This window comes from Rosa chinensis, chromosome 2 (genome assembly GCF_002994745.2).
Source record: "Rosa chinensis cultivar Old Blush chromosome 2, RchiOBHm-V2, whole genome shotgun sequence".
In the NCBI taxonomy this organism is placed as follows: Eukaryota; Viridiplantae; Streptophyta; class Magnoliopsida; order Rosales; family Rosaceae; genus Rosa; species Rosa chinensis.
This window is the reverse complement of record NC_037089.1, coordinates 3,344,822-3,369,375: the sequence shown is the minus strand read 5'-3', so window position 1 is coordinate 3,369,375 and position 24,554 is coordinate 3,344,822. Positions and strand designations below refer to the sequence as shown.

Sequence of the window (24,554 nt, the reverse complement as noted above, 5' to 3'; positions counted from 1 at the left end):
ATGCAAAGGAGAGAGCAATGCAAGAGTGTGAAGCACCACTATCAAACAAGACATTGGCCCATGAATTAAATATAGGGAGTGTACCTTGTACCATGGTGTGATCAGATGATTCCCTTAACTGTGGTGCAATTGCGTACATCCTCCCTTGAGTTTTCTGCTCTTGGAGTCTTTGTCCTAGTCTTTTATTCTGAATTTGTCGTTGTTGTGACCCAACTGAAGCTTGAGACAATGGTTGAGTTCGTTGGAAACTTCCTTTAGACCCTCATGATTGTTGAGCCTGCATGTATGGCCGTACTTGAGCAGAACTAGTAGTTCTCGGTAGTCCCATAATGCTTTGGGATCCCTCCCCTTGGGGGCAGTCTCTTTTAAAGTGTCTAGGTTGTCCGCACTTGAAACAAACCCCCGATCCTGAACACATTTGCTGTTGTAGCTGTGGTACACTGAAGCTTTGAGATGATGACGACGATGTCTTTTGCTTCTTATTAGGATTTCCTGAATGCTGACCCATTCTTTGTCGAGTCTTCTCACGTACTTTCTTAAACTCCTCACAATCTGCTTCAGCTATCAAAGCTCTTTTAAGTACTTCAGCATAAGTTGGCAGCCTTAAAATTGACACTTTTGATCTAATGTTTGGTCGAAGCCCATGTTCAAACTTACGAGCTTTCTTAGCTTCTGTTGGCACAAGTTCAGGAGCATACCTAGACAATTTTGTGAACCGGGCATCATATTCCATTGCTAACATCTTCCCTTGATACAACTTATTGAATTCTTCTACTTTAGCTTCTTGCAGCACAGGGGGAAAGAACTTATCAAGAAATATTTTGCAGAACTGATCCCAAGACATAGTCTCCACATTACAAGATCACTTAACAGTCTTCTACAGTTGGGTAGCTTCTCTGGTAAACTGGTAAGCAGCAAGAGTAATTCTAGAGTCGCTTTCCCGAATTCTAAAGGCATCTAGTATCTTGTTGATTTCATCTAACCATTGTTTAGCTACAACATGGTCTGGTTCACCCTTGAAAGCTGGTGGTTTTTAGTGCTTAAACTCACGCAAGGCCACCATTGCTTTTGTATCCCGATCAGTAACAGTTGGGGGTGGTTGCTGTTGAGCTCGAACGGTTTGTTGTAATGCTTGAGTCATCTCTCTTAGTGCATTAATTAAATCCACCCCTCTCTCTTCCACATCATCAGTGGAAGAGCCTCTAGACTCACTCCCTTCTTCATCTGCGCGCCATTTTCTATAAGAAGAATAGAATTCTAAAGATTAAGGTTCACCTAGTCACTCTTTCACAAAAATGCAAGGCAAGCATCGAATAACACCAACAAACAAACAAACATATCGATCACTTCCAGGCAAACAAAACAATATCATAACAGGATGCAGCCAACTTCAATCATTCCGCAAAATTATCTAACTAAAACAAAACAGTCATAGCATGACACAAATCAATTAACAACAATGACGAACCGACAAACTAATGGTCCGAGGTGTTAACCTGTCACTTTGATACCATTTTGTCACAACCCAACCTTGAGTCATGACCAAAGTGGAGGTTAAAAAACTGAAATCAGAGTAAGACTTTTTTTTTTTGATGAAGTAAGAACAAATCTGTGATCACAACATAAACAAAAGGAAACTGGAAGGTTTCAAACTCTAACGTAAAAGCAAGTTTCTAATCCTTCACCGAACAAGACTTTTAACAAAATTCTTCTCGTAAAGCCTTTCTAAAAACTGAGAGAAAAGTAATTCCCTTTATAAGCTCAATAGAGCAACTTGCTTTCACAGTTTTCCACTACAAAAGAATGCTCTAGGTTATCACTTCAGTCATTTACAACATATGTACATTACAAAAACAAAAATAACAAAAATTCTGGAATGTTGAACATCCAGCACCAAGGAGCAATCATTTACACAAGGAAAGCAAAGTCCGGCACACACTTCACAAGCAAAACAAAGCTCCAACATTTTCTGCTCAAGACAGTTCTAGTATCTCACTAACATGTCCACTTATGGACGTCGGTGTAGGTGTCTTGGCGCTGGGATACCACTGCATGGATGTGTGAGTTACTAACAGCTAACTACCTGATAAAAAAAAAAATTGAAGAGAGATCAAATCAAAACAATATAGTGGTCCATAACACAAACTCATGAACACATGCGCTTCTAAAACACTACTTTTTTTATGTGACATACACAAACTCGTGAACAATTATGGAGTTAATACTGTAAATAAAAAAGCATACACCTAACCTAATTGTATGCCAGCGCAAAAATTATCAGAACCTCTAACACAATGGTACTAAGAGAAATGCTAGCTACCTTCCCCTTCTACCTTTTCCTTTCAACCTTCCCCACTCAACAAATGACACGTGGATTCCACTACCACTTTAAACTCAATATTTATTACATTGAATAACTAATTCTATTTTTTCCATGTCTACCCTTTACAATATTTATAGATATATATATATATTTGCATTTATAACTTTTCCCTGGGTTTTTTGTTTCCTTTTCTGAGTTTATAAAACATGAATCTATAATTTTTGTTTTTCCAAAGAATCTCTAGTACCAACTCACAATAAAATTTCCATAAAATATATATATATATATATATGTTAAACTCGCAAATTGCGCCCCAAATTGTTTTGTTCTCTCCCTCTCTCTTAATTTTCTTTAGTTTCCTATCAATTTCGTTTTTAGATCTCCATTTCATAATCAGAGTTTTTAATTTGTTTTTTGTTGAAATATTTATCTGGTTTGATTTTGCACTTTTGCTTGATTCTTCTATTATTTTATGAGTTTAGTTTAGTTCTTTTTTCTTTTCAATTTTTTAAAAACAATTCGTTGTTGATCTTGTTCATATTTTACATTCAGCCCATAGTTTGCAAAAGATATTTCCCCCACCAAAGAAATGAAATTGAACGAAGATTAAAAAATGGGAATGGAATCCAGAGTGGATGCTAGAGATATAGAAAGAGAGAAAGAAAGATTTGATTGGATGAAGATTAAAAAAGGGGAATGGATTTCAGAATGGAAGCTAGAGAAATAGAAAGAAATAAAGAAAGATGTGAGAGAAAGGGAAGATAGGTGTAGGGAAGTTTGACCTAGATGAACCCAGAAAGAAAAAAACCACAACCCAGATTCTCAAAATAACAATGAAAAAAATGCCAAATTAGTGAAGAAAAAAGAAATGCAAAAGAAATTCAACATCGTACAAAGTCAAAGTAAAATATAGAAAGAAAAAAAATGTGAGACATTTATTAGAAGGGCAAACATGAAAAAAATAGAATTAGTTATTTAATGTAATAAATATTGAGTTTAAAGTGGTAGTGGAATCCACGTGTCATTTGTTAAGTGAGGAAGGTAGAAAGGAAAAGGTAGAAGGAAAAGGTATACTAATATTTGTAAACCTTGAAGGTTCGTTCTCTTTCAACTTTCGTACCGCAATGACTTTCTTGAAAATTATATAAGACATTAATTGGCGAAAATCTTTTTCGAGAATCCACAAAAAAAAGAAAAAAGAAAAATGGGCCAAACCGTTTATTCATTTCCTACCCGCTTCTTTTACCAAACCCGCTCTCCTCTTCTCGTCTTTACCAAAACCTCAGACTGATATCACCGGCGACGGAGCTACGTACGTTTAAACTTAGCGACGGAGCAGCGTACCAATTCTGTGTTAAACGGGTTAACCCGCTCCGTTTAGGATTCGGGTCGAGAACCAAATCAGACGATGCAGCGGCAGCTCTTGAACAAGCTCAGCTGGAGAGCCGTCAATGGATTTGCTCAGTTCACTCAAAGGGTCAGTATTTCCCTGCCTATTGTTCTTACAATTGCCTGAAACTTGCTCTCCAGTCCATTTCTTTACGTATTTTGGGTTTGATTGGTTTTGCAGAGAGCGATGCACGATAGGAACAAGTGTTAGAACTTAGAATTAGCTGTATACTAAAACACTTCTAACTGGATTGAAATACAACTCTCAATACTTTATTCAACATAACTCCGGCTATTAAATAGCCTCAGACCCTAACAAACAAAGCTAAACACAAGCACACGTATTTTAACAGAAACAGACTAATTCAAAGCATAACCTGATCCTAAAGACCAGGTCTAACTCTAACAGAAACAAATGCACTCTCCTCTTAACTCGGAGTTATTAAACAACAAGGAAATCCTAACAGACTGAGACAAAGTAACCCTAACAACCATCTGCTCAAACTTCAACGACTCCAACAAATCCTCCCCTAAACTGAAATTGCTGAAAGCAATCAGTTTATATCAAACTTAGCCTTCACTCCCAGTAGCCCACGGAGCTTCTCAAAACTCTCAAGCCTCAATGGTTTAGTCATGATATCTGCAACTTGTTCACTGGTACCACAATGCTTTAACTCCACAACACCATCCTTTGTGAGATCACGTAGAAAATGAAATCTTACATCGATGTGCTTGCTTCTTCCATGCATAACAGGATTCTTTGATAACTTAATAGTAGAACTATTGTCACAAAGCATTGTAACACACTTACACTGAAAAAGACCGAGCCTGTTGAGCACCCTTTGCATCCAGACACTTTGACACGCACAAGCAGCAGCTGCAACAAACTCTGCTTCTGTTGTGGATAGAGTCACCACTGGTTGCTTCTTTGAGGACCAAGATATTGCTCCTCCACTCAGCATAAATACATACCCTGAAGTACTCTTTCTGTCATCTACATCACCCGCATAATCACTGTCGGTATAAGCCACCAGCTCATCTGTAGCACCTCTTTTATAAAACACCCCTAACTCAACTGTTCCCTTCACATACCTCAGCACTCTCTTTGCAACAAGCATATGAGCTTCAGTAGGATTAGCCATAAACCGACTAATAAGACATACAACATACATTAGATCAGGCCTGGTAGCGGTCAAGTACATAAGACTCCCAACCATTTGCTTGAATAATGTTGCATCAACCTTGCCTCCTTCCCCTTCTTTCGTCAACTTCGAACCAGAAATGATTGGATTTTTCACGGGATTGCTTTTCTCCATCCCAAACCTTTCAAGAACTTCCCGAGCATACTTCTTTTGACATATGTGAATACCCTTAGAACTTTGTTGAACCTCAACTCCTAGGAAATACTTCATTTCTCCCAGGTCTGTCATTTCAAACTCCACTTTCATGGAACTCTTAAACTTCTGAATCATGCAAACATCATTTCCAGTGAAAATCAAATCATCAACATAAAGACTTACAATCAGAATTCTTCCTCCATCTCCTGCTTTGATAAACAAGGTATGTTCATGACTACACCTCTCGAATCCTTCCTTTGCAAAGTACCCTTCAATTCTGCTGTACCAAGCCCTAGGTGCCTGCTTTAACCCGTACAAAGCTTTCTTGAGTTTGTAGACTTTGTGCTCTTCTCCTTCCTTCTCATATCCCTGTGGTTGTTCTATATACACTGCTTCACTCAATTCGCCATGCAGAAATGCACTTTTAACATCCAACTGAAACACAGTCCATCCCTTTTGAGCTGCCAAGGCCAACACCATTCGTATGGTGTCCCACCTAGCCACAGGAGCAAACACTTCATTGTAGTCTATCCCATGCTTTTGAGCATAGCCCTTTGCAACTAACCTGGCCTTGCATTTATCAATCTCCCCATTCTCATTCAACTTAGTCTTATACACCCACTTTACTCCTATCTTCTTAGCCCCTACTGGTAGATTTACCAGCTCCCAAGTCTCATTCCTCACTATTGCTTCAATTTCTAAGTCCATTGCACTTCTCCACTTCTCACTCCTTGCAGCCTCCTCATAGCATGTTGGATCTTCATAGGAGATGAACATGGCCAAGTTTTGAACCTCTTCTCCTTCAGATAGGCCTTCCCCACTCACATAATCCTGCATCCACACAGGTATTCTTCTACTCCTTCCTTCAGGCGAACTCGGTGCACTTTCTGCAGAAGAATCACTTGAACCAGGCATTTCAGGCACTTCACTTTGTTGACCTTCTTCTGTGTCATCTTCACTATCACTTGAATCACTAAACTCCTCATCACTATCACCCCATGCAAGTGTATCAAGTCTGACTTCTTCTTCACTCCTCCCCCAGTTCCAACTTTCATTTTCATCAAACAACACATCTCTGCTAATCACCACCTTCTTAGTTATAGGATTAAAAAGCTTGTAAGCCTTAGACTCCTCACTCATACCAAGCAGCACACACTTATAGCTCTTGTCATCCAACTTTAATCTTTTGGCATCCGGCACATGCACATGACCTATGCAACCAAACACTCTGAAATTCTCCACGTTTGGTTTAACTCCACTCCATCTTTCTTCCGGAGTTTTATCCTTCACTGCCAAGGTAGGGCTACGGTTAAGTACATGGACAGTCCATCTAGCTGCTTCTGGCCAGAAAGGCTTTGGCATCTGCTTCTCTGAGAGCAAACATCGAACCATATTCATGATGGTACGATTTTTGCGTTCTGCAACCCCATTTTGTTGGGGCGCGTAAGCTGTGGTGAGCTGCCGTCTTATGCCATTAGCTTTACAAAAATCATTGAACTCCTTCGACGTGAATTCTCCTCCTCGATCTGTTCTTAAGCCACATATAGACATTCCTATCTCCTTTTCCACAAGATTTTTGTAATTTTTGAATGTTGTAAAAGCTTCACATTTTTCAGCTAGGAAATATACCCAAATCTTCCTACTAAAATCATCAATGAAGCTCAAGAGGTACCTTTTGTTACTGTTTGAAGTGGGGGTTATGGGGCCACAGATGTCAGCATGTATCAACTGAAGCTGCTTTGATGCTCTCCATTTGCTTTTCTTTGACATAGCTTCTCGGTGCTGCTTCCCCACCATACAACTTGTACATAGCTTGCTTGTGGCTTTGAGTTGGGGCAGTCCCTTCACCAATTTCTTATACTCCAAGGTTCTGAGGTTCTTGTGGCTCAAGTGCCCAAATCTTCGATGCCACAGATCAGTGGTATCTTCAGAAGTTGCTTTGAAGCATGTTGAAGGCTGTGACATCACATTTGCTAGCAAAACAAACATCCGGTTTGCAGACATTTGTGTTTGCATAATAAGCCCTCTTCTAGGATGATAAATTCTACAGACTCCATTTTGTATCAAGATGGCTAGCCCCTTCTCTTGTAACTGACCAATACTTAGCAAATTATTTTGCAATTCAGGAATGTAGAAAACATCAGTTACTACCTGTATTACTCCTCCCACTTCCAGCTTGATATTTCCTCTTCCCATCACAGGCATCCTTGTGTTGTTCCCTAGCTTCACGGAGTGCCTGAACTGCTCATCCAAATCAACGAACCACTGCTTGTTGCCTGACATATGATTTGAGCATCCAGAGTCAAGAAACCAAACACCTTCCCTGCTTGACTTGTTGAGCTCTACATAAGCCATCAAGAGCAACTCATCTTCTTCATCCAACTCAGCATAATTGGCTTTCCTTTCCCAGCTAGGACATTCGTATTGAAAATGCCCTAACTTGTGACATTTGTAACATTCAATCAAAGCCTTATTCAAGCTCTGTCTGCCTCTACCTCGACCCCTTCCTCTGAATGTTCCTCTTCCTCTTTCCCTTGCTCCAAACCTGTCCTCGGAGGTGATCTTTAAAGCTTGTTCTTCTCTCTGATGGCCCTTCATTCTCTGCTCATGCACCAAAAGACTACTCTGAAGCTCATCTATTGTCAGTCTGTCGAGATCATTTGATTCCTCAACTGAGCATACTACATAATCAAATCTGCTTGTCATGGACCTCAGGATCTTCTCTATAATCACCACTTGCTCCATCTTTTCCCCATGAGCTTTCATTTTGTTCGCAATTGTAAGTGTTCGAGCAAAATACTCATCCACTTGTTCACCTTCTTTCATTTGAAGCACCTCGAACTCCTTTCTTAAAGCCTGCAGCTGTGCTCTTTTGACCCTTGTAGACCCTTGATACTTCAGCTTCATGGAGTCCCAGATACCTTTGGCTGTGTCTTTGTTAAGTATCGTTTCCATAATGGTCCGGTCAATTGCCTGGAACAGATAGTTTTTAACTTTGAGGTCCTTCACTCGTTGATCCTCCATTGTTTTCCGTTGAGCTTCAGCTGGTTCCACACCTTCTTCTAGCACTGTGATACCTTGTTCCACCAAGCTCCAGTAATCCTTCGATCGAAGGAGATTTTCCATCAGCATTGACCAATGGTCATAGTGACCATCAAATTTGGGAATGGCTGGCTGAACAAAGTTCCCTTCTGCAGCCATATCTCTCACTCTTCTTCTTTCTCTCTCTCTTTCTTCCCAATCAGGCCCCGATAAGGGCTCTGATACCACTTTGTTAGAACTTAGAATTAGCTGTATACTAAAACACTTCTAACTGGATTGAAATACAACTCTCAATACTTTATTCAACATAACTCCGGCTATTAAATAGCCTCAGACCCTAACAAACAAAGCTAAACACAAGCACACGTATTTTAACAGAAACAGACTAATTCAAAGCATAACCTGATCCTAAAGACCAGGTCTAACTCTAACAGAAACAAATGCACTCTCCTCTTAACTCGGAGTTATTAAACAACAAGGAAATCCTAACAGACTGAGACAAAGTAACCCTAACAACCATCTGCTCAAACTTCAACGACTCCAACAACAAGAAGGCAATGGAGTTAATAGCCAAAGGGTGGAGCGCTCTGAAGGAAGTTGATAGAGTCATTGATTACTGCGAGCTCAATGATCGCCGCCTCATTCCTTTATTAAGGGTAAAGACCCAATTTTTGGATTCATATTACATTTTGGTATGTATTTTTCTGGGTGGGGTTGAGTTTTGGTGGTGAAAACCAGGAGTCTTAAGGAGTTTGGAGGGTAATTTGGTGATGGGTTTTTTTTTGAACTTTTTCGACATTGCTGTCAATGCCGGAGATGAAGTTAGAATTGGAAAACTAGTGGGAACCTAGAAAAAGGGATAGAAAGTTGGTGTCTTGATTAGTGATATGAAGATGTAGATTGTGAACTCACCCGCAAGTTAAAGCTTGGTTGAAATCGAAGCCTTGGACCAGAAGATAGTGTAGGTTTGATAAGGTTGAGGATGAAAGGAGCAAGAGCAGGGGTTATTGAATTGAAGATATGCTTTTGTTTATGAGAAAATGTGGGAAAACAAACGGAAATTGATAATTTGGGTTTCTGTCTTTCCGATGGTTTTGGCATTTGGTTTTGGAGGACAGGAAAGCAGTAATATTTGTAATAAAAGGCTACTGGCATAAAATCCGTGATTTGCTTTCAATTGCCCTCATTAGCTAATTTGATGATTTAGGCTTCCAAATTTGAAGCAAGATATGGATATCATTCAAAGCAAATAGGGAAGGCTGGAGCATTACCCCCTCCTTCCTTCTGATCATAATATAGGGTTTTGTTAATAGAAAGAAAAAGTCTCTGTTCTGACACGATTCTTTTTATCACATCAGGCAGCAAAAGATAATTTTGAGTTGGCTCTAGAGACTGACAACTCAAATACCCATGCCAGGTATTGGTTGTCCAGATTGCATTTGAAATACCATGTCCCAGGGGCGTGCAAAGCTATGTGAGTGTACTTCCTAAAAAGATTTATCCACTCTTTTCTTCATTATTTTGTATCACTTCACTCATGGTGGTCTGCATTCCCAACATTACTACTGTGTGATGTATCATGGGGCATATAATCAAGTAAAAAATGTCATGTGATTGATAGTTTTGCTGTTTTCTTCATAACAGAGGAGCTGCTTTGTTAGTTGAAGCGGCAAATATGGGTGATGCAGATGCACAATATGAACTTGCTTGTCGTCTTAGAGTTGAGGTATAAACTCTAAGAAAATTGTATCATTGCTGCTCTTATCAAGCAATTTGTATGTGCAGTATATTTAGTTTTTATGGGTTTTGTTCCCGATGTGTGAATTCTGATGACTCATGTGATAAAGTTTCCCCTTGCAGTTGGGTTTTTCCCATTGTTTTGTTGTATTTTTTTGCCTCTGCTTTTACTTTTCTCTTTACTATTACTTTATGACGTTTGCGCTTGGGTGCTTTTTAGAATGAATATGTCCAATCGGATCAACAAGCTTTCCATTATCTGGAGAAGGCAGTTGACCAGGTAGGTTTTTACAATGTTGATGCAAATAATAGTGTTTCCACTATCTATTTCAAGGTCTAACTAGAGCTTGGTATTTTTATAGTTGCATCCTGGTGCTCTTTACCTTCTGGGTGCTGTGTATCTGACCGGAGACTGTGTACAGAAAGATGTTGCATCCGCCTTATGGTGTTTCCATAGGGCATCAGAGAAGGTAATAAAGCTCCTGTTACTGCATACCCAGTTTTGGACCATGTTGTCGTTGAGATTGATTACATTTGAACTGTTGTAGTGGTTATAGATTTTCATTAAATTTGATCTTTTCTAGTAGTTATAGATTTTTGTTGGGCAAAACCAGTGATCTCTGAATTAGGCCTCATCAAAAAGCCCGCGGATCAAGTGGGCCGATGGAGGCCCGCCGGCCCGGAGGGCTTTTAGCCCGGCCCGGCCCGTCAAAAAACCCGCAAAAGCCCGCCTTGGTGGGCCGAGGGCCGGCCCGCCTAAAGCCCGCAAAAACCCGGCCCGGCCCGTAGGCCCGGCCCGCTAAAGGCCCGCTAGGCTCGGCCCGTAAAAGCCCGCTAGGCCCGGCCCGTAAAAGCCCGTAAAATATTATATATATATATATTTGTAGTTATGTGTGTGTGTGTTTATAAATATATACACACACACACATAGATATATATATTTGTGTGTGTTTATATATATATATATGTGTGTGTGTGTGTGTGTGTTTATATATATATATATATGTATATATATTTATATATGTGTGTGTGTGTTTATATATATGTATATATATATTTATATATGTGTGTGTGTTTATATATAATATATATATAGAGATATATATATATGTGTGTGTGTGTGTGTTTATATATATGTATATATATATATATATTTATATATGTGTGTGTGTTTATATATATGTATATATATATATTTATATATGTGTGTGTGTTTATATATAATATATATATAGAGATATATATGTGTGTGTGTGTGTGTGTGTGTTTATATAGAGGATATATATATAGAGATATATATATATATATGTGTGTGTGTGTGTGTGTGTTTGTTTATATATATAATATATATATAGAGATATATATATATATATGTGTGTGTGTGTGTGTGTTTATATATATATATATATTTATATATGTGTGTGTTTATATATATAATATAATAATATATATAGAGATATATATATATATATATATATATGTGTGTGTGTGTGTGTGTGTGGAAGTTTTTATACTTCTATTATTCTATATAGAATATGTGCATATATATATATTCTACATATCGGTAATCGGTTGACCAATTAGATCGGGTTCAAAACTATGGTGAAATTGACTAAATTTTTAACCACACGCATAATTTATTGTAATAAACTCATCCAACGGTCGGTTTTTCCATTTTCTTTGAATTGATAGGGGTTGCTCTTTGGAGTGTATGATATATAAATATAGGTTTATAAGAGTAACTAAGTTTGACCTAGTTGATCGAATTCGAAACAATAACGAAATTGGCTAGATTTTCTACAATCACCATAAAACATTACAATCTCTCCATCGAGCGGTTGGTTTCTCCGAATTCATTTTCTACTTCATGGTTGCTTTAGAATGAACCTAAACAATTTAAATCCAATGTATAAGTCATACAACTAAAGGAATAAAATTGGTATACACTAATGTGTTTGTAATTAAAATTAATTTTTTTTATCTTATGTCCACGCACATCCATCGATGGAATATATACAAACGTGATGTGAAAAAATAAGCACGTTTCGCGGTTGCCACGCCATCGGTCAACCAATAAAACATATAAGTGACTACGGTTGACCAATCCGATCGGATTCGAAAATATGGTAAAATTGGCTAAATTTTTTACCACACTCATAATTTATTGTAATAAACTCATCAAACGGTCGGTTTTTTCATTTTCTTTGAATTGATAGGGGTTGCTCTTTGGAGTGTATGATATATAAATATAGGTTTATAAGAGTAACTACGTTTGACCTAGTTGATCGAATTCGAAACAATAACGAAATTGGCTAGATTTTCTACAATCACCATAAAACATTACAATCTCTCCATCGAGCGGTTGGTTTCTCCGAATTCATTTTCTACTTCATGGTTGCTTTAGAATGAACCTAAACAATTTAAATGCAATGTATAAGTCATACAACTAAAGGAATAAAATTGGTATACACCAATGTGTTTGTAATTAAAATTAATTTTTTTTATCTTATGTCCACGCACATACATCGATGGAATATATACAAACGTGATGTGAAAAAATAAGCACGTTTCGCGGTTGCCACGCCATCGGTCAAACAATAAAACATATAAGTGACTACGGTTGACCAATCCGATCGGATTCTAAAATATGGTGAAATTGGCTAAATTTTTTACCATACTCATAATTTATTGTAATAAACCCATCCAACGGTCGGTTTTTCCATTTTCTTTGAATTGATAGGGGTTGCTCTTTGGAGTGTATGATATATAAATATAGGTTTATAAAAAATTAGTGTCTTTAAAAATTTATTTATCAATAAATTAGTATCTATATATAAATATAGATTTTTTTGGGTACAATATAGTTATATAGATCTATTATCTTTGCTTGTATTTGATCATTATCCATTGAATTTCCAAAGCTTGATTAAAAAAAAAACTTGTGTCTTTAAATATTTATTTATAAATAAAGCCCGCAAGGCCCGGCCCAAAAAAGCCCGCAAGGCCAAGCCCGGCCCGGCCCGAAAAAGCCCGCAAGGCCCGCTTTATATGGACGGGCTTGGATCCTTTGATTTTTAATAAAGCCCGGCCCGGCCCGGCCCGCAATTATTTAAAAATATGGCAAGGCCCGGCCCGGCCCGGCCCGGCCCGTTGACGACCCCTACTCTGAATGGGCCTAGGTTACTTGATAGATTATTTTGTCATTTGACTATGTGAGCAACTTAAAAAGTTTCATTTTTGGCTTGAGCAGCACTGTCTTGTGTTTACAAATGAGTGCTAAGTTGGTCTGACTCTCTCACTTCCTCTAATCAAGGAAGTGGCATTTTATATTTTATACTGTTAGCAATTATGGCATGCTTGAGTTCTAATTTATGTAGAAATGGAATTGGATGCTATCCCAAAGTGGGAAGAAACAAAAATTGGGGGAGATACTGTTTGCACACCGTTAAAATTAGTCTGACAGAGTTATTATTTACAAAATAAATATTTAGAAGTTTGTTACGTTTGATTCCGCTCAGACTCTATACTGAGAATATCATTGTTTCTTCAACTAGTGCTCTGTTTTGACCTGTTCTTTTAATTTAATATATGCAGGGACATGCTGGTGCCGCTATAGCATATGGGTCTCTTCTTCTTCAAGGTCTGTTCCTCCCCACCATGCTTCTTTTATGTTATTGCAGAATAATCGTCAAGGTTCCCAATGAATAACTGCAGTATGTTAAGTTCTTGCCATAGATCCATTTCTATGTAGGGTGATTCTTCAAATGGAAATAATGGTCTGTTGCAGCCAGAACTTATATTTCCGTTTTCCCATGTCAAGAACTTTCAGTCTTAATAACATATTTGCATGTCTTAGGTGTTGAAGTCCCAGAATCTGTGATGAACTTGACTTCAAAAAGGGGTTCTTTAGCCAGAAAGGCAAGAAAGAATGCAGAAAGCCTTGTAAGAGACCAGGCAGGAATGGCAAGAGAGCGGTTTCAGATCGCTGCAAAAGCAGGATGTGATCTTGGACTGAAATGGTTGGAAAGACTTGACGAGGAAGAGAAGCATCTATTGACCGAAAATGAAATGGTAGAAAATGCCCTAGGAGGAAAGGTGTGTTAATCGTTCAATATACCGACCAGATACAGTTGTGGAGTTATCCTTGCGTGCCTTAGCTGATTGGGGTCCATGTATACGTGGTACAATCCAACAAGAGAATTCCACTCCTGCTCTACTGACAATGAAGCTCGAATGTCCTCAATTGTTGGATAGTTGCTGTCATGAATATAATCGTTAATAGTGAATTTTGTATATATACCGGCATGTTGTACACTTTGGAATAGCCAAATGCTAGCACAAGTACTAGTTATTTTAGGCAGCAATGTGAGTGCTTTTCTTTTTGCTTGATTTCAAATGCGATGGTTTTTTCTGAACTGTAAACGAAGTTCCCGATTATAACTTGTTAGTAGTATTTCCCCATTCAGTGACCCTTGTATCTGATTGAATTCTGAGAATCAATACTTTCAAGTTTAAGTTGATCTTTCCTCTCCTTACCAAATTTCAGTGACCTGAGCACCGTTGTCAATGACCAGATATATATATATATATATATAGAGAGAGAGAGAGAGAGAGAGAGAGAGAGAGATTAAAATGTTCCATACCTAGCTAGGTGTTGAAACTATTGCAAATAGGAGTTGATGCAACCAGGTGTTGAAAATGTATGAAATTATGTATTGAGATGCAACTAGGTGTTGATATTGCAAATAGGAGTTGATGCAACCAGGTGTTGAAAATGTATGAAATTATGTATTGAGATGCAACTAGGTGTTGATATTGCAAATAGGAGTTGATGCAACCAGGTGTTGAAAATGTATGAAATTATGTATTGAGATGCAACTAGGTGTTGATATTGCAACTAGGAGTTGATGGAACCAGGTGTCGAATACTAGGAGTTGATGCAACCAGGTGTTGAAAATGTATTGCAACCAGGTGTTGAAAATGTATGAAACTATGTATTGCTAATAGGTGTTGATGCAACTAGGTGTTGATATTGTGTATTGCAACTAGGAGTTGAAGCACCAGGTGTTGAAAATGTATTGCAACCAGTTGTTGATGCAACTATATGTTGCATTTTTTTTTTTTAAGGAGATGCAACTATATGCAACTATATTGCAACTAGTGGTTGATGAAATGCAACTAGGTAAAAAAAAAGGTAATAGAAAGACTACCGATCGGATAGGGAAACAATTTTTCTTGAAGACTCAGCCCAATCCATGCTTAAGTTTCTTTTCCAAAAGAACTCATACAATCTCATCATTTCTTCGGGAAAATATCCATCAATGATGAGAACTTTTTCCTTTGCGTTCCATGAATGCTTTCCAAGTCTTCGCCGCTGGTTGTTTACATGTTTGATTACATTTACAATGTAATGCAGGACACCAAAGCATGTGTCCTGATATGGCTTTCGGTGACTTCGAGTAGTAAACTGCGACTCCTTTTGATCAGCATTATACCAATAAACTGCTTCCAAAGCCTTATTTCCTCTAATCGACTGGATTATATCATAGGTTCTTTGTCGGCAAAAGTCAGAGTAGGAGCTCTTCCATGATTCATTCAGTTGTTTGTCAACATCCGTCTCGTTGTCTTCGAGGTATTCTAAAGCATGCTGCACAAATATTAGCTTTGCAGATGAAGATCTAAATAGAAAATGTAACCTCAAATTATGTAAACAGGACAGGGGCTCAGGCTGTGAAGGAAGAAGAGATAGTAGATTTAGAAAATTTGTTTTCTCTGGGGTATCAACTGTGGCTTCTGCTTGGGTGGTGGTGTAGTTGAGGACTTCAGGACATATACGAATATATTCTTGGATGGGAGTACTGTAATCAGATGGAATCTCTGGAGCAGGGGGAAGCCTCACGAAACCATCAATGATTTCGATCGATTCGGTTGAAAGTATCCCAACAGGTCGTGAAGATATTGCTCGATTATATAATGACTCCCCAAAATCCCTATAAAAAGAATCAAAATTGAATTCAAATGTCCCCAAATTCAATTTGGGATTTTTGTGGAAACAAACCAGAGAAAAAATCAAAATGAACACGAACCCCATTCAACGATTGAAAGATGAAATATTACCTGAGCAAATGCTGGTAGAGACGGTCCAGCACAGCGAATGATTTCTTTTCAGGGCCCCAAGCAGAAAACGCGTAATTCATTTTCCGCCAGACTTCGAAATTTTCCAAATACAGTTGAAGATTGGGAGGATTCCACCTGGGAAATTCATCAGAGTTTCTCTCCATCCTCTTGCTCAAACCCAAAACCCAAACGCGCTTGGAAATTTCGTTTAGAGAGAGAAAGCTTCGAGTAGGGAGAAAGCTTCGTTTAGAGAGAAATGGAAACTAGCCGTTGTGGAATGTTTGAATTCTGAGCGACGTTGCTAAGCTTTCTTAATTAAGGATGGAGGGATGGTTAAATATGTGAACTACCCATAATGCCCGCAGGTTAATGAAATTCTACAGTCTCTACTCATATGTCCCTAATGTATTGAGAGGGTATGATGGTAACTTCATTAATGACGGAGGAACCGTTAAATAATGTGAACTGCCCATATTGCCCCCAGGCTAATGAAACTGTACACTCTTCTACTTATATGTCTCTAATGTATGAAGAGGATATGCTAGTAATTTTACTTGGCCTGATAATGAAAGTGTTAGGCTCGACCTTTGACTCTTCTTATTCAAGTTTAAATTTAGTTATTGGAGATAAAAAGACATCAACAAGTATTACCTCAACAAATTTCATGCTCAAAAATGAAAAATGATTTATCAAACTTTAACGCACAAGCTGAGTAATATTGAGATACTTATAAAATTGTACAAGTTGTTCACTACTTCTAAGAGTTAAACGTGTGTCAATGTTCAATTCCAGCTCATTTTTTCATGGATCAAGTTAAACTCAAATTTTCTATACCAATTTTCCAACCCTTCTTTAGGACGGTGTTTTGACATTCATTAATAGCATTCAACCTCCTATATTTGTTCACTCTTTTGAATTTTACAACATATGAAAATTTTGAACTTAACAATTACATGTAAATAATTGAAGGAAATTTGTATGATACATTAATGTATTAATACTATATTTGATACAGAAGTAAACTAACTTTATGCATAAGTAGACTAACTTGACTTGATCCCAAATTAGTCTACCTCTGAATCAATCGAGTCTACCTCTATATCAAACTAATCTACCCGATGTATCAGTCGGTACATTAATGTACCATAGATGAACCCTTAACTGACTTGGAAGTTGTGTTTTGCTGTGACATGACTATCACGAGATGCAAAAGCACCTTGGTTTTGAGGCCTTAGGAACTATGACAACATAGTGACTATCACATGTACCACAAAAATATATTTTCACTCAATTTTTGTGCTTAAGAATAGTCAGTGCTTACCATGGGGTTAGAATAAGTAGTCTTATCAACGCAACTTCAGACAGAGAGAGATTTGTGTGGTTGGGCTCAGTATTCAACGGTACAACCCTATCAACTTTGTCGCTTGCACCTGAAGAATAGCCTAAGGACTTGATCCTCACGTCCCCATTCTTGTTGAATTGGTAGAAGATCTACAACCCTTCCACATACCCAACTCTACCTGGGCCTTTCAAACTCCGACGAAGTCAAAATTGATTGAGGAATCACTATACTGGGCGGGGGGATAGTTAAAAAAAAATGGTACAAGGTTCAATCAGTAAAAGAGCAACAATAAGTTCTTGAAAATAAAGGCTTTAAAATAAATAGGGAAGAAACTAGGGTATATTGGACTATACAATTTATTTATTTTCTTAAAAAAAGAAAAATTACAGAGAAAAGATTCTAGTACAGTCAGTCTCTAACTTATTAAACAATAAAGCATTTCAAGCTGAAAGAGGGAGAGAGTCCCTCCAAACAGAAACATCAGAGTGATGGCCAGTATTAACAATGGCTTCAGTTAAGAAATTAGCTTCTCTCTTAATATGCTCGAACCAAACATGATGGAGTTGGCTGGAAAGAAAGCGGATGTCCCTTAAAATAAATCTAATATGCCAAAATATGCTATCAATCTTGAGTCTCCTTCAATCTCAAGATTATGGAATCCATGTAAAACAGCAGCATAAAGACAGCTTTGATTACAAGAGCCTCATAAGCTAGAACATCTTAATTTCCTAACTTTTTTAGAGCTGTTTTAACGAAGGATTTTCATATTCATTTCTGAAAATGAATCCACCGGTTCATATTGGACTATGCAATTAGATATAGGGGCGGTGCAGCCAAAAAAACTCACTTTGCCTAATTTTATTAACTAACAAATTGAACTTATTTTCAGCCATCCTTTAGGAAAACCACAATCTTTCTGAGTCAAATTTTAGCCAAAATAACAAAAAAGTCATTTTAGCTAGCCACTTTGCCCTTAGAAATATATCTGTATCAGTGCTATTTATTTTAGCTCATTTTAAATTTATATTATTTTTTAAATGAAGATTAAATAGCTTAAATGTATTTATAAATTACAATATTACATAAAATAACTCAAAATGAATGTTTTAAATTATAGAGAGCCTCATCTCGGTCTCTCTATATTTAAGAACGAGATAGCTAAAAATTATAATAGAGAACCACTTAGGAGTTTGGTGCAGCTGTTAAAATAGACAAAAAGTTAAACATGTTCTCTAAATAGAAATTTTAAATACACACCCCAAATTACTTAATACACATTCTTGTTATTTTATATTTCAAATCAGATTTTATATGTAGATTAAATGACTAAAATAGACATCTACGTATTAGAAGAAAAATAATAATAATCATATCTTCCTTCTATTATTCTATAATTATAAACACAATGAACTTCTATAAATTGCATTCTCATTTAAAACAAGAATAAAAGTTAGAAACCATCAAATTTAAATTTTCCTTAAATAAATTGTAATTAAATGGGGTGAGAGACCATCTAATTTAGAATTTCAAAATCAATGGCATTAAGTGTTTTTAAAACATATCGCTTTACTTCCACTTTAGTTCATTTTTCTTCCTCCTAAAAGTTATGATTAGTCATTTTATTATCTAATATAAAACATCACATGTACAAAACTTTGTAATTGTTAATTTATTTGACCATCCAATGACAACTTCATAGTTTTGCCATTGTGGATCGGAGAAACTACTAGTACAGTTTTAGTTGAATGTTTGACTCAAAATTTTATACTTGATCAATAGGGTGTTTCCTTGTTTGGTGATTGAGAACTCAAATAATACAAAACTGTTGTAGAGAAACTAAAATTAAGAGGAATTTGCTGTGTATTCTCATTGATAATAGGGGCCTATTTATATAGAGGATTACAATGCATAGAATCCAAATCATACAAGGAAAGTAATCATACATTGAATAGGAATCTAGATCCTTCTAATGTAACCCTATTACCACTAGGTCAAGTAATCTAGAGTTTGGGCCAAACACAGAATAGAGATTTCCTTGAACATTTTCCCTTGTGTTGCCCAAACGCGGTGCTTCTCTCGTTGCCTCGTTAAAAACCTTGGCGAGTAACAAAAACCCAGTGGGATAAAAATAACCTCGGTCGAAGGGGAAAAAGAGCACAACACACCATTCACATTTCGAGACCATGCATGTAGACATCTCCCCTTAGTGTCTGCATCTCCCCCTGATGACTACGGTCATGGGAGTTCGGATAACTTCCGCAAACGATGCTACCAACATGTTTCTCGAAAGTAGAATTTAGGCAATGACTTAGTGAATAAGTCTTCCACACTGTCCTCAGATTGAACCTAGTTCACTTTGATCTTGAGGAAAGTCTGTTGTTGCTGATTATGCTTGGTGTTGTAGCTTTTGATGTAGCCTTGGTTCATTTGTTCAAAACAAGCAGCATTATCCTAAATGCTCGTAGGCTCATCTGTGGTAGACTTCAAACCACAATTGTTCGAACATGCGTAATTATGAATCCAATCCATATACATTCACGAACCACTTCGTGAAGAGCAATAATCTCTGCATTGTTCGAAAATATAGCGACTAGGGTCTGTTATGTAGACCTCCAAGATATCATGGTCTTTTCCCATGGTGAACACTTAACCATTTTGGGAATGACCTTTGTGTGTGTGAGAGAGATACCCAACATCAGCAAAACCTTCCAAAAAAACATGTTGTTTTGGGATGGGGATATAGGACGCAGGCCAATGTTGGCGGCGTTCCTGGTGTGTGATGGGTCCGAATCCATCATCTCTCTGTAGGGATAAACCATGCCCATATTAGTCATACATCTAGTATCTAAAGATATCTTTTACACCAATCCAATTGCATCGCGTTGGCGCAGAGCTATACCTTAGCCAACAAGTTCATGGCAAATGAGATATCTGGTCTTGTCCATTAAGCTAAGTACAATAATGCGCCTATTGTACTTATGTGGGGGACTTTTGTCTCTAGCACATCTTCTCCATCATCCTTTGGACGAAGAAGATCCTTTTCAGGATCAAGGCTATGGACGATCATGGGGGTGCTTGAAGGCTTGACCTTGTCAAAATGCCTAAGCATCTATCAACACGATGCTCAAGTTCTAAGCCGAGACATAATCGTGTTCTCCAAAATCCTTCATCTCAAACTCAGATTTCAAGTGTTCAGCGGTTTCACTTAACTCTTGAAGGGCTTCCAATGAAGATCATGTCCAACATGAACCGCGATAGAATCCGAAACTTGTTATGGAAACGCATGGGCATATCTCTTCCCAATCAAGTAGTCACTTTTAGCGAGCGTTTTAACCTCTTTGTAAAACGCGTCAAGTGGTCTAGAGCCACTTGACTTGGGTAAATGAAGTTCACCATGAACCTTCATGTATATTCCATATCTAGATCCCTATAGAAATACATAGTGACCACATTTGTAAGCTGCATAATCAGTTATTCGGAAACTACCAAACTGACAGGGTAGTGGAGTGCAATGACATCCATTACGAGAGAATATGTTTTATCGTTGTCGATTCCAGGGGGTTTTGTGAAAAGCCTTACACCATAAGGCGAGATTGCCATCTCTTTTTCTCATCACGCTTTCTAACGAAGACCCATTTAGTCAACAGGTTTTATGATAGGAGGTGTTGGCATCACTGGCTCGAAAACCTTCCTCTAATTAGAGAATCCATCTTAACATGGATCGCATCTTTCCATTTAAGCCAAATCTCTCTACGTTGGCATTCATACATCAACGGAGTGTGGTTCGATATCATCTGACTCAACAAACTCATGCGCAACAAAATCCGCAACTACATCATCAATTATGATGGAGTTTCTATCCCACGTCTCATGTACACTAGTGTAATTTTCAAAGAGCTCTATATTCTCAGGAATAGGTTCTGACATTAAGGCGTCCCCCAACGATAACCATAACCCGGAAGATACTCATGAGACAGATTTTGAGTCTTGATGATCAAAGGATTGGAATGTGCCAAAGTATCCTTCGAACCTACGGGCCTCCCACGCATCCTAGCTGGGGCCATGATCTGTAACGCCAGAGTGCCACACTCTTTGGCGTTGGCTCCATGCCTACCTCCTTGTAGGGTGGTGCTACGTCCTCTCGTAGGGACGTCCTTCCTTGCAGACATATTTGCAGCTTATTTGTGTGATCTCGTCACTTTAACAGGGATCGAGATGAGACATAGTAGGGATAGACCACGACAATTCCTGTCATTCCTGTTGAACATTTGTGTTCTTATCTCCCCTTAACGACAGGAAAACTGTCTCATCAAAGTGACATTCGCAAATCTAGTGGTAAGGAGATCGCCTAGCCAGGGCGTTAAGTGGCGGACGATTATTGGAATCTCAAATCCAACGTAGTTTCCCATTCGTCTGTAAGGACCCATCATAGGGTGCTGTGGCAGCGCAATTGGCACATAAATGGCTCACTCAAATATGCGTAAGTACAATACTTGTACCCAGTCACTAGCTGTAACGCAGAGGTAAATTAAGTGGCGGTGGGTCGTAGATGAACTAGCATAGCTGCATGTGACATTGCATCACCCCAAGCGGATATAAGGAGATTGGTGCGCATTACCAATGATCGAACTACCATCGTATTCATTTTCGCGAGACCATTTGGGTGTGTTCATGGGAATATGATGTCCAACATCAGTCCCAATGCAATAACCATCGAAAATCTTCGATGTAAACTCTTTAGCATCGCCAAGTCTAATTGACAGAATAGGATGATCCGGGGAGTGAGCCCGTTGTTGTATGATATGTGCTAGGAGTGTAGCATAAGCAGTATTACAAGTGGACAATGGCACAACACGTGACCAGCGTGTTTGCTTGTTGATAGGAGCATTTTAATGCGACGTTTTAACTGCATTTCCCTACATTTCTTACGTTATTTCCTTATTAAAACCCTGTTTAGGAAAGTTTCCATTCTTTGATTGGGAAAGTTCCTATTTGTAGAAAGTTTATATTTTTGTAGTTTCTATTTATCATTTTTAGTAAGTTTCCATTTTCAGTTTAGGAAAGTTGCCATTTTTCATTTTAGGAAAGTTTCTATTTTTCTTATTAGTTTCTATTTTTAGGACCTCCAAGCAAGTGGAAAATCTTGAGGAGGAAAATCAAAGTTGCAAGCAAGTGGAAAATCTTGAGGAGGAAAATCAATTCAAGTTGAACAAGTGATAAACAAGTGGGAAGATATTTTTTACAAATTTGTCTAATATATCTAGCCTTTCATTTATGTTCATCTCCACCCTCCATTCATCATTTTTTGGGCTATAAATACACTTCTCCTCTCACTCTCAAAATACATTCCTTCATCCATTTCATCTCCTTGTCTCACCATTTCCTCTCCATTTTCCTTAGTCACAAATTCCTTCATCCATTTCATCTTCTTTGTCTCTCCATTTCCTTTCCATTTTCCTTCTCCATTCTCTAGTTGCAAAGTTCTGCGTTTTCAAGTAAGGAGAGGAAGAAGAAGAAGGAGCCGTGAAGATCATATCCTCCATCATCACCCTTGAAGGCTTGCTTCCAAGATTCAAGATCCAACCATCTAGCTCTCCATCTCCATCTCCCCTCACGGTGTAATTCATTCTTTTTCCTTGTAATGATCTTTTGTTTTCCTTGTTTGAATTCATATGAACTTGTTTCTAGTTAACAATAATGTTTAGGCAAAGTTTAAGCCCAATTTCTATGTTTAAATAAAGTTTTCGAATTCTATAATTGTGATTCTAAGTTGCTTATGTGAGTTTGTTCGATTAAATTTGCTTTACAGAAAACTTTTATATGTTTATCTTATTTGGGTCGACACTTATAGGATTTGCATGTAATTGGTGCTAGGTTTAAGAACATGAAATCGACTTTTCGTTTTGTGTAACTTGAATCAAAAGTAGTAAAGGTTCTGGACAAGAATCGAATTTAATTGAAGAGGATTGCAATTAGGTGGACTTTTCCATAACTAAGTTGTACACTTGAGTTGATAGCCTTTCTCTATGTCTAATGCGTTGAACATGTCATGATTGACTAGCTTTCTAGGGCTTGATTGCATGTTTGATAGGATTAATCTAGGTGCTTTCGCTTAGGTTAATTAGCATTGAAAAGTAAAATATGGGAAATCATTTGCTTTCGAATGTTTCACATGATCAACTCCTCTCTCATGACTTGGAAGAACAATTATAGGGTTTGAATCGAATTTGATTACATGGAATTGATTTTGATCTTTGTTCCTTGCGTTCCACCCTTGTATATATGTTTTTACATTTTCTTTATTTTATTTATTTTAATTTTAATTTTAAGAATCCTAATCCCCCCTTATTTGTGTTTACTTGTATATATTTATTCTTTATTTTATTTTTGTAAATAATACTTTATTATTTTAATTCTTTATTTGTTTATACAATTGTATATATTTATATTCTTTATTTTATTTTTGTAAATAATACTTTTCTTTATTTGTTTCACAATTACAAGTGTACCCTCAATCCCCGGATAGAACGATCCCTATTTGCTTATACTACTAACGATATTTCAGGGTTAAATTATGCGCTTGCTTCGAGCGACATCACTTGTCAACCAATATCATGAGATATTTAAACGTCTGCAAGTTTGTTGGATCAGTCCACAGAATTTCCACAGATTCTATGTAAGAACATAATGAGTATTTTTATATCCTTTGCATAGGACGGTCTCAGTCCTAATTTCCCTAAGGAACGGGTTTTGCAAAATGAGCGAGGTGCCTTAGAAGTAACTAATGAGGAGTTTGGTTAGGCATGAGCATCTGTGGCGTTATTAGAAGCAAAATATGTGACTACATCACCCATCATGGTGGTGGAACCATGGAAAATGGCATCCATGGCGGCATGGCCATGGGAAGGAACATTCATGGTGGAATGGCCATGGTTGGCGCCGATTATGGCGTTGTCATAAAGGACTTTCGCTGCCCTACAACGGCTAAGGACAGCAGCAGCGCCGGATGCGGCGGTAGCGGCAGTCACGCTAAGTCCGGGAATCAATTTTCGATTCTTGCTTCTTCTCACTCTGAAGAATGGATGTCCGTGTGAAGTCTTTAGTAGACGGATCATCATATCATGACTAGGATGATCTATCCTGTCATTACAAAGCCAATATGTGTCTAAATCTAAGAGATCTTCTCTCATAACTTCATTGGATTTAATAGCTCGAATAGTGACATAGAGTCCACTAGACGGACACATAAACTTCTCTAAGATGCGCC

General features: G+C 37.8%; 1 protein-coding gene across 1 annotated transcript; it reads left to right on the top strand.

The window, feature by feature from the left end:
* The first annotated feature begins 3,612 nt into the window (after positions 1 to 3,612).
* LOC112187975 lies at positions 3,613 to 13,947 on the top strand. The gene is made up of 9 exons (XM_024326961.2): positions 3,613 to 3,800; positions 3,894 to 3,916; positions 8,642 to 8,747; positions 9,450 to 9,565; positions 9,736 to 9,817; positions 10,049 to 10,108; positions 10,191 to 10,298; positions 13,423 to 13,468; positions 13,685 to 13,947. Exons 1-9 carry the CDS (start codon positions 3,732 to 3,734, stop codon positions 13,930 to 13,932), a joined length of 858 nt encoding a protein of 285 aa, XP_024182729.1. The 5' UTR covers positions 3,613 to 3,731; the 3' UTR covers positions 13,933 to 13,947.
* The last annotated feature ends 10,607 nt before the right edge of the window (positions 13,948 to 24,554 follow it).